This window comes from Stegostoma tigrinum, chromosome 16, assembly GCF_030684315.1.
Source record: "Stegostoma tigrinum isolate sSteTig4 chromosome 16, sSteTig4.hap1, whole genome shotgun sequence".
NCBI lineage: Eukaryota > Metazoa > Chordata > Chondrichthyes > Orectolobiformes > Stegostomatidae > Stegostoma > Stegostoma tigrinum.
In genome coordinates this window covers 18,353,489-18,368,969 of record NC_081369.1, presented here as the reverse complement: position 1 = coordinate 18,368,969, position 15,481 = coordinate 18,353,489, and the positions used below count along the sequence as shown (strand labels likewise).

The following is a 15,481-nucleotide window of genomic DNA, read 5'->3' as shown; positions in this document are numbered from 1 at the left end:
AGGTGATTATAAGTGGGAAGTAAATGCTGAAACACACTGCAAAACCTACATCCCATGAATGAATTTTTTGGAATAAATTTCAATCCCAGCCTTGAATTTAGAAAAACAAAGTGACAGAAGCTACCATGTCAGTTAAACATCACTTGTCAATTTTGTTTCAACTGCCAGAACACCATATTAATATCCTTTGGCTTTGTATTCCCAGGCCCAGACCACAATGGTAGCAGCTACAGCACAGAAACAGACCCTTCAGTCCAACCCATCCATGCCAACCAAGCTTCCCAATATAAACTGTCCCACTTGCCTGCGTTTGGCCCAAATCTCTCTAACTGTTATTAATCATGCACCTATCCAAATGTCTTTTAATGCTGTAACCAAATCTGCATCCACCACTTATTCCATATATGAACAACCCTCTGTAAGAAGAAATCGCCCCTCAGGTCCCTTTTAAATCTTTTTCCTCTCACCTCAAATATGCTCCCTGGTTTTGAACTCTCCCACTTTAGGGAAAAAATTTTTGCTATTCACCTTAACTATGCCCCTCATGATTTTATCTAATTTTATAAAGGTCACTCCTCAACCACCTTTGCTCCAGGAAAAAAGTCTCAGCCTATTCAGCCTCTCCTTATAACTCAAACCCTCTAGTCCCAGCAACATCTTGTAAATCTTTTCTGGACTCTTTCCAATTTAATAAGATCCTTCCTATAGCAGAGCAACTAGAACTGTAAACCGTATTCCAGAGGAGGCCTCACCAATATCCTATACAACCTCAACGTGACATCCAGGCAAACTATGAAGGCAAGTGTGCTAAACGACTTCTTAGCTATCCTGTCGACTTGCAATGCAACTTTCAAAGAACTATGTACCTAAACCCTGAGGCCACTTTGTTCAACAACACGACCCAGGGCCCTACCATTAATTGTATAAGTCATTTTAACTTGCATTTATCTGTGCTGAAGAAAGTCACTTGAGACTTCTCCACAACTCTGATGAACACACGCAGAATTGTAGGTCACACCCCACAATGTTGGTAAGCTCCTCCAAGAAACAGTCCTTTGAAATCTGATGGGCAGAGCTCATCTTTTGATGCAAGTTAATCCTCTCAGGTATTAACTACCTTTAACAAAAATACAAATGGAGGAGCAAGAGTAGGGATTTCACTCCTCAAGCTTACTCCACTTTTCAATAAGATCATGGCTGATCTGATTGCAGTCTCAAATCCAAATTCCCATCCGACCTGCTAACCTTTCAACATCTGGTTTAACAAGAATCTATTTCTATCTTAGAAATATTCACAAATACCTTTACAAGAAGAGAATTCCAAAGACACTCAGCCCACAGAAAACAAAATTGTGACCCTCAATACTATATTTCCCCAATAGAGGAAACAGCCTCTCTACATCTATCTTGTCAAGACTGTTCAGGATTTTAAATTTCTAATCAAACCACATCCTATTTTTCTCAACTCCAAGAATACAACCTTCCTCAGAAGACAACCCGCCTGTTCCAAGTGGAGGCTCATGCAACAGAGCTCAACCATTTTTGGTTTCAGAGTAGATATAGAAAGGCATCCTACTGGATGATTTAGTTTTCATTTGTTCTGAATGACAATGGCATTGACTGTCCTTTGTCATCCTGAGAACTTAGCAACAGGCCTTCCTCTAGAAATACTGCAGTTCCTGTGGTGAGCATGTTCCCAACAGGGAAAACTGCAGGATGTTGATCCAACGATAGACGTCTAAATCACAAAATACAAATTCAGAGGAAAATTAACATGTGATAGTACAAATGTCGGACTTGCTATACTGTTCAAATTGTTGATATAACTGGTCAAGGATAGGGCAATGAGGAACTCAACAGTGGTGATGCTATTGCCGGTTGGGCCTTCTGTTTCACTTTTGTGGACTGCTGATACAGACTCATGAAATTCATTTTCCAAACACTGTCTCTTGGATGCTTCTACCTCTTTAGCAAAAAAAAACTTCCTGAAAACCTGCCCTTTAGGCCACGTTTATAACCTCTCCTCTTTTGAGTCAACATCAGTTTCCCCCACTCATCCAGTTAGAATTCCAAAAATGTTTTTCCATTTTATTAAACAATCAATGATATTTAGGATTCTAGAGTAGATTTGTAGCTTGGGTTGTGGATGCTGTGGTTGGTTCACTTGCCAAGCTGGTTTGTTAGTTTGGGGACATTTCATTACCCTGCTGGGTAACATCATCAGTGCAATCTCTGATAAAGCATTGTGTTTTCCCGCTTGTTTTTAAACTCTGGCATCTGAATGAGTTGACTTCCTCACTTCCAGTTTTTCTTTGTAGTGGTGTGTACATAGGATCTAATTCTACATGTTTATTGACGGCCTTCTCAGTGGATAATCAGGCTTCTGGAAATTCCCGCACCATTATTCTAAAATAAACCCTGGTAATAGGGCAATAAATTAGAGGCTACGTTTTAAGAATGAGGACAAAATGTTTGAAATTCTCATGAAATTATCAATTCAGAGTTTCAGATAGGACTGTGAAAATGAACATTTGGCATTTTTTTGATATAGTTGGACACTATGGAACTTATAGAGTATAGCAAGCTAATAAGGGTTGAATAGCAATAATTTGTACTCATCTTAGATACAGCACTAAATAGAAAACAAAGATTTGAATACTCCATTTTCCTTGCTGCCAACTCCTGATTTGGACATTTTTCTTTCTCCAATAAGGAGTGTTCTGTACAAATCAAGAAGTTCCTCCACTCCCCAAGGGGAATACACATGACCACAGGGGAAGGGATAGGAGAAGAAATCCAGGTCATTCAAACAAACAGGAATGGGTGAGGGGGGCAGAAAAAGTTACTCTTGCAGTGTAATAGCAAAGTAAGAGGCATTGGAAGAGGTGAAACAATATTGATAAAACATGTTTGTCTATAACAACAAATTGCACTCATACAGCACCTTTGATGCAAACGAGTAACTCAACAAATAGGCAGATCATTTACATTTTAACCAAAAAGTTTTTTTCTTTTAAAATAGATGACTGAAAAATTTGGTTAAAGGAAATTATTTTTGAAAATATTTTAGAAATGGTTAAGTGGAAGCTTCAGCAGGAGAGTATCAGACTGCTTGAGTGAGGTACCTTAAGATTGTGCTGCAAATGTGACAAAAGTGGGTTGCTCAAAAGCTGCAGCCAGAGGAAACGTTTTCTAGACAATAAAATGATTGAAGAAATTGCAGCTATAACACAAGGATGAAGATTTTATATCAACACTTCAGAAGCAGGCAGGTAGACAGTGCTGGTCAGCAAGGATAGGATAGCATGTATATCATTCTTATCTTCATTGATCTACAAAGCAGGACTGGCAGTGCATAGAAAAAATTCAAATTAGGACATTTGCAGCACCATGCAGAGCTTATGAGCTGTGGATATAAGGAGGTCAGGTGTGTTGGAGAAGTTTGTCAGGAGATAGAGAAAAAAATTTTTTTTAAAGTTTTATCAGTAAAAAAAAACAAGCCAAATAATGGTCCGAAGTTCCATACTTAACCACACTATAAAATCAGATTTATTCAAGCCCATCATCTAAGAAGAACTGGGGTCATATGAATCTGTAGCAAGATTTAAATCATCTTGAAACCAAAACATCATGAAATGCAATGACTTCAGAAACGTAATCACACTCCATCTGGATCCAAAACAAAATGGGTCCTGTTGCATACCACTCTCTTGGCAACAGATTGTCAACGGTACAGTATCATACTCCTGAAGCCGTTTTATGACTCAGATCAAAATGAGCAAGAACCTCACGATTTGCAACTCTTTCCCTTCATATCTGAGTTTTAAAAATTTATAATAAAGTTCATATCTATGATTACACTGGAGCAGAATTTAGAAGCAAACCGTTCCTTTCCAGCACAAAACATGATCAAAACTACATGAAATCATTCTATAATGATGGTATCCCTTAAACAATGCATTTACCTAAATCACGCATCCCAAAGTTCTGATCTAAAGTCTGTGAACTGTTATCTGACTCAGTGTGCCGTTAGTCTGCATTCCTGAGCTACAAAGACCTAAGTATCACAAGAATACTCACTCGTGATCACTAGTCAATACATGGCATCCTGGAAAAGTACCACACAAATACAGTCAATGCCTTTAAGCAGTGCAAGGTTCTAAGAAAATTAACTGGTCAATGAAAGAATATTACACCAACCCTGACAAATTAAGTTTTCATTTCAGTCGCCATAATAACATTTAGACAGGTCAAATGGTACTGGCAGATAAGCTGCTGGCCAAACATGATGGCTTTCATAAGTGATGATAAATTACAAACACATTTTACACCAAAATACTGGAGGCAAAGGATCATTCAGGTTGCCTCAGTAGATATGACAAAAAAATCCATTATTTACATGTTTTCATGAGCGAAAATCTTTTAAGATCAACAAAGTTTTCATCTTCATAGGAGCTTTGATTTATTTTTAAAAATGCCAAGTGCCCCTTTTGAGTAGGCAAAATGAATGCTAAACCTGTTTAAAAGCCAGAGAGAAAGTTTGGAGGCAGGCCATGGCTATTGAAGGAAATAAAGATACAAATTTGAAATTTGAATCAGTGGGGCAGAGAATCAAAGTAGGTCAGGAAGAACATGAACATTGAGGAAGTGGATCTGGTAGGAGACAAACATGCAGAAGTCTGGATAAGTTATAACGTTCCTTAGACTGCATCCTCCAAACCCATGACTACTATCATTTGGAAGGACATGGGTAGCAGATACATGGGAACGCCAAAATCTGTGCATTCCTCTCCAAGCCACAAACTATTCAGACATGAAATATACTTGACTGCAGAGGTTCAAACAGGCAGCTCAACACTGCCTTCAACAGCAATTAAGGATAGGCAATAAGCACTAGCCCAGCTAATGATGCCACATCCCATGAATAAAAATAAAGTAAAAATTTATGATGGGCAGAGGATTGGAAGTGAGCAGAGACAGCACACGCAAAAATATGTCAAAAGCTGATAAAACTACCTACAAACATGTTTCAACAGCCAACAGATTGAGGGAAAGAAAGAAAATGTCTTTAAAAAGAAAAATTGGCGATCTCTATAAAAGATAGAAATGTTTGTGGTCTGCTGCTCAGAATCAAGTGAGGTAATTAAGGTTACAAAGAGTCGAGTTCAGCTAGAATGTGTGCCTGGTGAGGGTACAGAATTAGTCATTCATTTAGCTACCAAGTTCCCAGTGCTTGGTCATAGCATGCTGAGCTTCATGCAACTGAATTGTGGATAAGCAGTTCAATAACAGAGGCAGTTCAGAGAATGGGTTGATAAATTTAGCTGGTTATCATTAAAGAACACATGAAAAGCACTCTCAGTGGAAATCACAAAACGGCAGCATACAATCGGAGGAAAGGCCCCAAATATAGACCCTCAAACTTACGAGGCGACAAGTGCACAGGTGGGAAGAGAAACCATTGTTGACTATGTTCTGGCTGCATTCTGACAGGTTGGAGCAAAACCACCTAAGTCGCAATCCTATGGAGGTGAACAGAAAGATACCCAACAGCAAAACTAACAGACCCAAACCACAGCATCATTCTACCACAACAGACCACTTTCCCTTGGTGAGCAAATAACAGTCTCAGGATAACTACATCATTACTTTTGTAGTGAAAGAAGGTGTTCAGAACAGAAATGGCAATAAATGGATAGAGAGTGAAACAATATTAATACCCCCACAGATGGGTTAGGAGTGAAGCCCTCTTAAAAATATCCCAAACACCAAACACAGACCCACTGTCATTCTTGTAATGGTGAAGAATTGCAAAGCTTGGAAGTAATGAATTTAATTATGTTCCCAGAATGCAGTCAAAAGTCTTCTTTAAAGTTAGCAACAGCCAGCCAAATTTCCTTGTGTTCAGAAACCTCTTTTCAATTTTGCCAACAATGCTAGAAAATGTGCCACAAAGCTGCTGTGTAGAAACTGGTTGTTTGAGAGAAGACAGTTAAAGGCTAGTAAGTATTGTCTGCTGAAGGGGGCAAATGTCTTTTCCCAGCATTCTTGTGCAGCCAGAAGATCAGATATGCACTTTCAGACTCTCTTCACCCCACTATGATCAGCAATACATCATGGATCTAATCTCCAGAATGCTCTTGGATTACAATTGCAGTGAACTGCCCACCACACCTTCATTCAAACAACCAGTTTCCACACAGTGGCTTTCTGCTGCGAGGAAGTCTGTCATTGTTGGCAAGATTGGAAAAAAGTTTCACTCAGACATTTACAGTTGGACCTCCACACCCCTGGAATTGCCAGATTGTCCTATTTTTAACCTTACTGTCATACTTCCCCCACCTAGCAGGACTACTCAGGCCTACATAAGATATAACAAAATAAAACAGAGTAAGTCGTAAATTTTGATAATGGTATTGATGATGCCTTAACAGTAGCACTGACTGTGACAGTGGCACTTCAATATAAAATGGGACACTATGATTGCCAGAAGGTAGTTTTCCAAGGCTGCAGTGTCAGAAACACAGTTATCACCATTAAAACAATACTGTTTCCGTCAGAGCTAAGGGCTATAATTTTACTACCTTAATAGAAGGACTGTCATTTTCAGCTGGCCCTTCCCAGACAGTTCAGATAAACTTCCAAATTGTAAAATTAGAAGTTGCAATCCCATTTTCAAAACACTTCCACAAGAGCAATGTTTCTGTGCCTTTATTACAATGTGGAAACAGCACTGACTCCAATGTAACAGATGTTACGGTATATTGCTTCCAGCTATCAAGGAAATAACATATTCAAAGCTCAGTAATCAATTTATTTAGTACCCAACAAAGCACACCATCTAACAGACTTCAAACTCAATGTGTACATTAAGCTAAATTTTAATATGATGTACTGTCTCAAAATCAAAAGACATTAGATTGTTTCTTAAGGTTATAAAAAAAGATGCTGTGCCAACTAAAAAGATCACTGCTTTAGCAGTCACACATATATTAACAAAATAGATTATAATTTAAAATGTCTTCAATGAAAATTAAAATCGGTGAACATTAACTTCTGTACACAGCCACCAGCAGAATCGATCTAAAGTTGTAAAATTTGTAACCTAGAACATATGCATAAAAATAAATACTCAAAAACTCATGTTATCGTGCAAACTATTATCTTGGTTGCATACATTCTGTATTTGCTTAAAAAAAAAATAAAAATGCCTTACATATTTCATTACATGGAACAATTACAACCACAAGGCTTCACTGCACATGACAAATTTTGACGGAGTTTGCAATTTGACATTTTGTTGAGCATGAATGATCATGATGCAAGATTACGCAACAATTAGAAAGCAAAACAATAAATTATATATTAAATTATCACAAGAGCCCACTACAGGCATACAATTAATTCTGTACTCCACACAATACCTCAAAAAGTTTGTGTACAGTAATTGGCAGAAGAACCAGAGGCAAAATGAGACTACTTTTACGCAAGTTATGATAGAACTAGAACATTACAGGGCAGTACAGGCCTTTCAGCCCTCAATGCTGCACTGACCTGTGAAACCGATCTGAAGCCCATCTAACCTACACTATCCTATTATCATCCATATGTTTATCCAACGACATTTAAATGCCCTTAAAGTTGGCAAGACTACTACTGCTGCAGGCAGAGCATTCCACGCCCTTACTACTCTCTGGGTAAAGAACTACCTCTGACTTCTGTCCTATATCTATCACCCCTCAATTTAAAGCTATGTCCCCTCGTGCTAGCCATCACCATCCGAGGAAAAAGGCTCTCACTGTCCACCCTGCTGATCCAGAATTCATTGCCTGAAAGTTTGGGAGAAGTTAATTCAATTTTAACTTCCAGTTCTTTATCCAATTGCCTTTTGAAGTTTAAAAATCTCTGGCTAGAAGGTAAAGCAGAATTGAACAGGACCTTAAAAGATCCTTCTTGGCTCATCATTTTGGATTCCAAGTTAAACAAAATTAAGTTATTGCATTATTAATTCTCTTTCCCCAGATGCCCACTCATCTTAAATAATGAAGTGAATTATCTTAGCTTTCTGATCAACCCAAGGCTGCTATACTTGTCCACATCAAGTCTGTTGTCAAAGCACCACTTTTAGACCTAACTGCTGCTTGCTAGCCCTCTTTCTGCGCTTTATGTATACTTTATTACCTCACAAACAGACTAACTTTAATTATTCAACAAAGCTCCATATGCATTGTTCGTTAAATTTCAAATAATAGAGAGTATTCGTAGTCCAGGTCACCAATGCCGATGTGTTCGTCTGTCTTTGGCTTTTCAGTTTCATCAACTCCCTCCAGCTGCGCACTGATGATCCCATCATTAATTCCTTTGATTTCATAATTCTGCTCTCTCCCTTACAGGGGCCGAGCTTCCAGGCATTATTTTTGCCATTTCCTGTGAATCTGAGATCAGATTTTTACTGAAGATTTTTACTGTGGTAAAAATGGTCCATCCCTATGGTCCATCATTCTGAGTGAATCATGGTAAAAATGGTCCATCCCTATGGTCCATCATTCTGAGTGAATCATCAAGCATCCATCTATCTACTCTAATCCCATTTTCCAATGATTACCCCTCAATCTTGTATGTCTTAGTACTTCAAGTATTCATCAAAATATTTCTTAAATATCTTGAGGGCTCCTGCGTCAAAATATGATACTGCACTGCCACCATTGAGACGATCTGCACTTTGTTGCTCAGAAATCTTCAAGGAAACCAATTCATTTGGCATTCTACCTTTCAAAAATCATTTCAATCCTCTGCTCCACTTCAGTCTACTTCGTGCAGTTCTCTTCACTATCTTGTAAAAAAGATCAAGAGATATTTTCCCACATTAGAAGGAACTAGATACCCATTATCAAGACCACCCCAAAATTGAAATGTACCCAAAATGGCCTCTGCTGTATCAACTTCGCAAATGAACACGCAAGTCAATGCACCATCCTAGAGTTCAAACAATTTTGTGCAGGTTGTCCTAAGAGCACACAAGGCTAAAGAAAACTAACCAATACTGAAAATTATAAATTTATACAGTAAATAAGGATTAACTTTCTTCAATGGCAAAAACACCACTTTGAGGATGCAGATTTGAAAAAAAATGGCAAAAGAATCATTGGGGAGATAAGGTTGTTTACCATGGTTTTATAATCTAGGCTACAATGTCTGAAATGGTGCTCGATATATATTCAACATCAAGATTAAAAGGGAATTAGACACACACACACAGACACACACACACACACAAACAAACAAAAACAAAAAATTCAACTGACAATCAGCCAAGTGAGGTCCTTCAAAGATCTGGACAGTTTGAGGTTTGTTCTCTCGTTTATGCTGATTGAGGGGATCTCAACTGGCATGACGGTCAAGTGGAATATCTAATCTCCTAATCTCAGTACACAAAAGGAGAACCAAGGAAAACAAAATTAATTGATTTTCTAGACTGAACCGGAACAAAATACTTTAAAAAGGCCTAAGAGGAATTAAGCAAATTCTGACTTACTGACAAAAACACTTTCCAATAATATATCCCAGTAAGAAAAGTATTAGGGCAAGATCTGAGATGACTAACGGCATGTATTGATCATAATCAGTGTGACAGATAGAACATATAGAACATAGAACAATACAGTGGAGAACAGGCCCTTCGGCCCTCAATGTTGCGCCGACCTGTGAACTAATTAAGCCCCTCCCCCTACACTATTCCATCATTGCCCATATGCTTATCGAAGGAGGTGGTATGGTTACACGGTCACTAATATTGAAACTGCCTGCTAATTTAAACTGGTTTAATTAACAATTTAAATTTCCCAGCCACAATGGTGAAATTGGAATGTGCATCTCCAGATGATTAGTCCAGTCCTCTAGATTTAATCCCTTGGTATTTGCCTGGATATTTCTTCTGCTTACGGAGATTGGAGAAGGCTAGCCTTAGGAATAGGAGTTGGCAATTTATTTAATGTGACTGACACAGCAAAGAAAACAAAAATTACATAACAAAGGAACAGAGGACAGATGATCATCTTTAAGACAGGAGAAAGAAAGCACAATGTAGCAGCTTTTTATATTTGACGTTGTGATGAAAAGAAATCTTGAAGAAGTGTTAAATGAATAACTACCATTGTAAACTTCCTAGTAAAAAAGGCATTTAAACTCACTACCCAATTCATGGAAAAAATACACAAAACAATTAACATGGAGGCCTTGATTTGTAATCAACCATAAAAAGACAGCTGTCCACAGCATGAAGCTTTTCTCACCTACTGCAAACAACATTTTACCAAACTATTTGATTTATATCTCAAAATTAAAATGTACAAACAAATGGTCAATGCAAAGAAAAACACTTCACAAGTAATAATTTGCACATTAGTTCAAATTTAAAAATGCCACCTTTGCAATGTGGGAATGTCTACATTATAAGTTGGATAACACTTTAGAACAACTGCTCCTAAACTGGTGTTGGATAGTTCTTCCAGCTCGTCTACAAAAACAAACAAATCAAGCTGTAAGCAAATAAGTAGCACACAGAAGTTAGCCTTGTGCAAAACGAGAGGCAGAAGCAGAGTGCGGCCTTCATGCATACAGAAGAGTGGCCTGGTCACCTCAGCTGACAGAGGGTCGAACACAGCCAAGAATAGAACCAGAGGGAGATTGTCAAGTAGAACTGCACTTATGAAGGTTTAAGTGGGAACTAGGGAGTTCTGTCTGTTTAAGCAAGGAGAGATTTTCTATGAAGTATTTAGGTAAACACAAAGAAGAAAGCCATCAAAAGAGCGGTTTTCTAGCATGCCGGTATAACTTTTGTGTGTGCATCCACATTAATCTATTTGAAATGGGACCCCTCAGGCAAAGAGTTTGAAAACTACTGGGTTGTAAGTTAAAATTGCACTTGAGAACTTGAATCAACATAAACATAAAAAAGTGTTGATCTCTTAATAAAAATATGCAATCCTTCCCTTCAGCCACCTCTGCTGTAACGAGTGAACAAATTCCCTGCAATGCATGCAACCAACACGTGAGCGTATGCTAATACTGTCAACAAATATACCAAGAACAGGCACGTGACCACGTCTTCAGTTTTACGGGTTTGGGAAAGAGAAAAATCACAAGAAATTACAATGCAGAGGTTACCCGAGATATCTGAACGTTCAGAGAGGAATTCAGAGCAAACGTACGCACTTTCAACGAAAAACATTAACAAAAATAAACTGATCTTGCTAAGATTATTTTGCACTTAAACCATTTAGGTCTCCAAGACTTTCAATGCCAACAATAATTTCACAACCATGACTTACCGGGCAGACGGTTCATATTGACACCCTGGGCTGACAATCCGATTCCCATATATCTGCAAACAATGAAAACTGCAATTACTAAAGGAATCGTCGGCCGCCATGAGAAAAGAGTCACATCATGTTAGAGTTGACAGAAATGGACTTACCCATCTCTGCCTTTGCTAACAATCTTCACCTCAAAGTAATATATGCCACAAGCAGCGGGGATCGGGTGCGTAGCACGAACTGATGCAGCATCTTTGTGGTTTTTTCCGTGACCTGATTTAGCAAAAACAATTTTAGCAGCTGAATTATTCAAAGCCAACAGCTCTCGCCATGGAATTGCGTCAGTGTTAAAACAAAGAGGACCCATAAGGGGACAAAAAAAATCTTTTCTTCTTCTTAGACCAAACTATCGGGGTCTCTAAATAAATACATTTCCCATAAACGCGTATATAGAAGTGAACACACCGACAGATAACCATAGACAAATGTTAATAGTTTAAACAATACAAGAAGCTCAGCCAAAAAAGGGTTGTTTATTTTAAGTAACGTCAAAATATGATACTGCACTGCCACCATTGAGACGATCTGCACTTTGTTGCTCAGAAATCGTTCGGTTAATCACTTCAATAAGCGGGCACAGCGCCAGAAATAGGATACAACTGAAAATCGTATTTGGGGAAAGGGGCATTGTTTCGCATTTTAAAAGATCTTGAAATAAATGGAATATTTCAAGAGCTAAAGACGGATCAATCAATGACGTCGACTGACATTAAGATCGTTACTTGTCACAGTACCAACCAGCACCTCTGAAATGGGCAGGAAAAAAATCACTTATTCACAACACGATCATACGTCGGTTACCCTTTTTTTCCACAGGATTAACCTACATTATTCCACCGAGACTACCTTTATAATGAACACGGAGATTGTTTTGTGACAATCCGATGTAGTTGTACTTGTCCTTCGGGCTCCACGATCGAGGCAGTGGAGTCTCATCTTCGTTCACTGCCGGATACAAGCGCTTCAATCTCTCGTTTAACTCTTTTTCTTGGTAATTCAGAGCTGAGTCCCCGTGGTTTGAAGCCCCAAACTCGGCCATCTTGGATCCTATTGTGTATATATCCCGGATAACGAACGAATTATACTAGCAGCTGATTGGCTGCCGCGCATCTTGCGGCCCTGGGTGGAGAGGGAGGAGCGCTAAAGCTCACGGGGATTGCAGTCCCGTCTCGGCTGCCACTAAGCGCCGGCCTTTGGGCATAGTACTACAGCCCCCGGTGGGCGCTGCGGCAACAGAGCCACGCGTCGATACGGCGGCTGTCTCGGCAATAGATTGGCTGTTAGCAAAACGCGAACGTGATGATGTGAGGATGGAGAGGGCTGTTCGTCAGCGTCAGGGACGCCGGGTGTTGTAGTCCCGATTCAAGCTGTCCGAAGTCGAGGAGATAGAGAGGGGATGAAATGGTCGAGAGGAGTCGCTGCACTTTTATTTTGAACCTTTTCACCGAGTGTGAGGTGGAGGTTGGGTGATCTGTCCTTGCAAATGTGGGACAAAAGACACTCTAGCTTCCACAATTACCAGGCGGACTGAATGTGTGGGTTTAACCCTTTGTTAAAGGCCAGATGTTACAAACCCTCGGTTCTGTTCCCGGTCAGGGAAACCGTGCCCTATCAATCCTCTTGTTTCCATAACTCTCAATCACCAGTAACGGTATTCCAAGAGGTTACTAGTTTGAAGTCAAATTAATAATCCTATTATTTCAGGTAGGATAAAGCAATTTTAGGTCTGTTTTACTGAAAATGATGTATAATATTCTGTGCCCGGTTCGTGAGAGGCGGCTACCCCTTTGCTGTGTCAGGCGCCGAAATGGACAGGCAGGGTCCTATCCGTCAGGGACCTTGAGCTGTCACCATGGTGACGGGCTATACACAGGGAGATTGAGATCCATCGCCACTCGGTTAATCATGTTCGCCGACTTTGGCCGCTGCGAGAAAACACAGGGTCTTCGGAGTCAGGGGTGAGGCTTCAATAGGCGAGAGCGGAGGCACAGCTGAGCTCGGACAGGCCGGGAAAGAGAGGCTGCCTTTGCTCGCCGTCTCTGTGGCTTGTTCCGGATGGCCACCAGATGCTGGTGTTCGTGGCGGAAAAGCCGCTTCCGAAATAACAGCTGACAGTTGCTGCATGGCAAAGTTTACTTTTTATCCCGTGTAACTTGTATATAATTCACCCCTTAATAATTAATTTTGTCCTAGTTTTTGTTAAGCCGTGGTCCTTTTTAAAGGTGGTACCTAACTCGTTTTTTTTTGTTTTGCTTGAACATGGAAGCTGAGAGCTAGGACGAACAGAGTTGTTGTCTCTGGTTTGTTGCCCGTGCCACGTGCTAGTGAGGCGAGGAATAGGGAGAGAGAGGAGTTCAACACGTGGCTACAGGGATGGTGCAGGAGGGAGGGTTTTGGATTCTTGGATAATTGTGCTGTTTCTGAGGTAAGTGGGACTTCTACAACCAGGATGGTCTTCACCTGAACCAGAGGGGTACCGATATCCGTGGGGGGGGGGGGTTGGTAAAGTGTTGGAAAAGGTTATAAGGGATAGGATTTATAATCATCTAGAAAAGAATAAATTGATTAGGGAATAGTCAGCACGGTTTTGTGAAGGGAAGGTCGTGCCTCACAAACCTTATTGAGTTCTTTGAGAAGGTGACCAAACAGATAGATGAGAGTAAACCGGTTGATGTGTTGTATATGGATTTCAGCAAGGCATTTGATAAGGTTCCCCACAATAGGTATTGTACAAAATGCGGAGGAATGGGATTCTGGGAGATATAGCAGTTTGGATCGGAAATTGGCTTGCTGAAAGAAGACAGAGGGTGGTAGTTGATGGGAAATGTTCATCCTGGAGACCAGTTACTAGTGGTGTACCGCATGGGTCAGTATTGGGTCCACTGCTGTTTGTCATTTTTGTAAATGACCTGGATGAGTGCAGAGAAGAATGGGTTAGTAAATTTGCAGACGACAGTAAGGTCGGTGGAGTTGTGGACAGTGACGAAGGATGTTGTAGGTTGCAGAGAGACATAGATAAGCTGCAGAGCTGGGCTGAGAGGTGGCAAATGGAGTTTAATGCCGACAAGTGTGAGGTGATGCACTTTGGTAGGAGTAACCGGAATGCAAAGTACAGGGCTAATGGTAAGATTCTTAGCAGTGTAGATGAGCAGAGAGATCTCGGTGTCCATGTACACAGATCCTTGAAAGTTGCCACCCAGGTTGACAGGGCGGTTAAGAAGGCATACAGTGTTTTAGCTTTTATTAATAGAGGGATCGAGTTCCGGAACCAAGAGGTTATGGTGAAGCTGTACAAAACCCTGGTGCGGCCACACTTGGAGTATTATGTACAGTTCTGGTGACCGCATTATAAGAAGGATGTGGAAGCTTTGGAAAGGGTGCAGAGGAGATTTACTAGGATGTTGCCTGGTACGGAGGGAAGGTCTTATGAGGAAAGGCTGAGGGACCTGAGGCTGTTTTCATTAGCGAGAAGAAGGTTGAGAGGTTACTTAATTGAAACATATCAAATAATCAGAGGGTTAGATAGGGTGGATAGGGAGAGCCTTTTTCCTAGGATGGTGACGGCAAGCACGAGGGGGCATAGCTTTAAATTGAGGGGTGAAAGATATAGGACAGATGTCAGAGGTAGTTTCTTTACTCGGAGAGTAGTAAGGGAATGGAACGCTTTGCCTGCAACGGTAGTAGATTCGCCAACTTTAGGTACTTTTAAGTCATCATTGGATAAGCATATGGACGTACATGGAATAGCGTAGGTTAGATGGGCTTGAGATCTGTATGTCAGGTCGGCACAACATCGAGGGCTGAAGGGCCTGTACTGTGCTGTAATATTCTATGTTCATTCGCACAATTCTCCTTCGCCCAATATGTATGCTGTATTTTTCTGCAGTAAATATTTATTTTGATGTTTAAAGTTCTTCAAGTACTCTAATTTGATTGATTTATTCTCACATGTACCGGAGTACAGTGAAAAGATTTGTTTATAAGCAGTACAGGCAGAACATAGTAAGCAAGAATACAGATGGTAGCGTGAAAAAAAGACTTGGACAGGCGTACAGGTTACATTGCACAGGGTGTGTGCTATGCAAGATCAACATTAGCAGGATCAG

The 15,481-nt window shown here is 40.1% G+C and overlaps 2 protein-coding genes across 8 annotated transcripts in view; one reads left to right on the top strand and one right to left on the bottom strand.

The window, feature by feature from the left end:
• The window catches only part of ranbp10 (RAN binding protein 10), a 184,101-nt gene extending 171,665 nt beyond the window's left edge, over positions 1-12,436 (bottom strand). For all 3 annotated transcript variants that reach the window (XR_009446779.1, XM_048547115.2, XM_048547116.2), the window contains exons 1-3: positions 12,222-12,436; positions 11,477-11,588; positions 11,331-11,383 (exon numbers count right to left, since the gene is read on the bottom strand). Coding sequence is in view for 2 of the 3 variants with exons in the window: in XM_048547115.2 (XP_048403072.2) it covers positions 11,331-11,383; positions 11,477-11,588; positions 12,222-12,414 (358 nt within the window). In the remaining variant the exon portion in view is untranslated. The remainder of the gene's footprint in view (positions 1-11,330; positions 11,384-11,476; positions 11,589-12,221) is intronic.
• An 803-nt stretch (positions 12,437-13,239) lies between these two features.
• The window catches only part of tsnaxip1 (translin-associated factor X interacting protein 1), a 103,392-nt gene continuing 101,150 nt past the window's right edge, over positions 13,240-15,481 (top strand). For all 5 annotated transcript variants that reach the window (XM_059651638.1, XM_059651640.1, XM_059651642.1 and 2 more), the window contains exon 1: positions 13,240-13,333. In XM_059651638.1, coding sequence (XP_059507621.1) covers positions 13,281-13,333 — 53 coding nt within the window. In that variant the 5' untranslated portion in view covers positions 13,240-13,280. The remainder of the gene's footprint in view (positions 13,334-15,481) is intronic.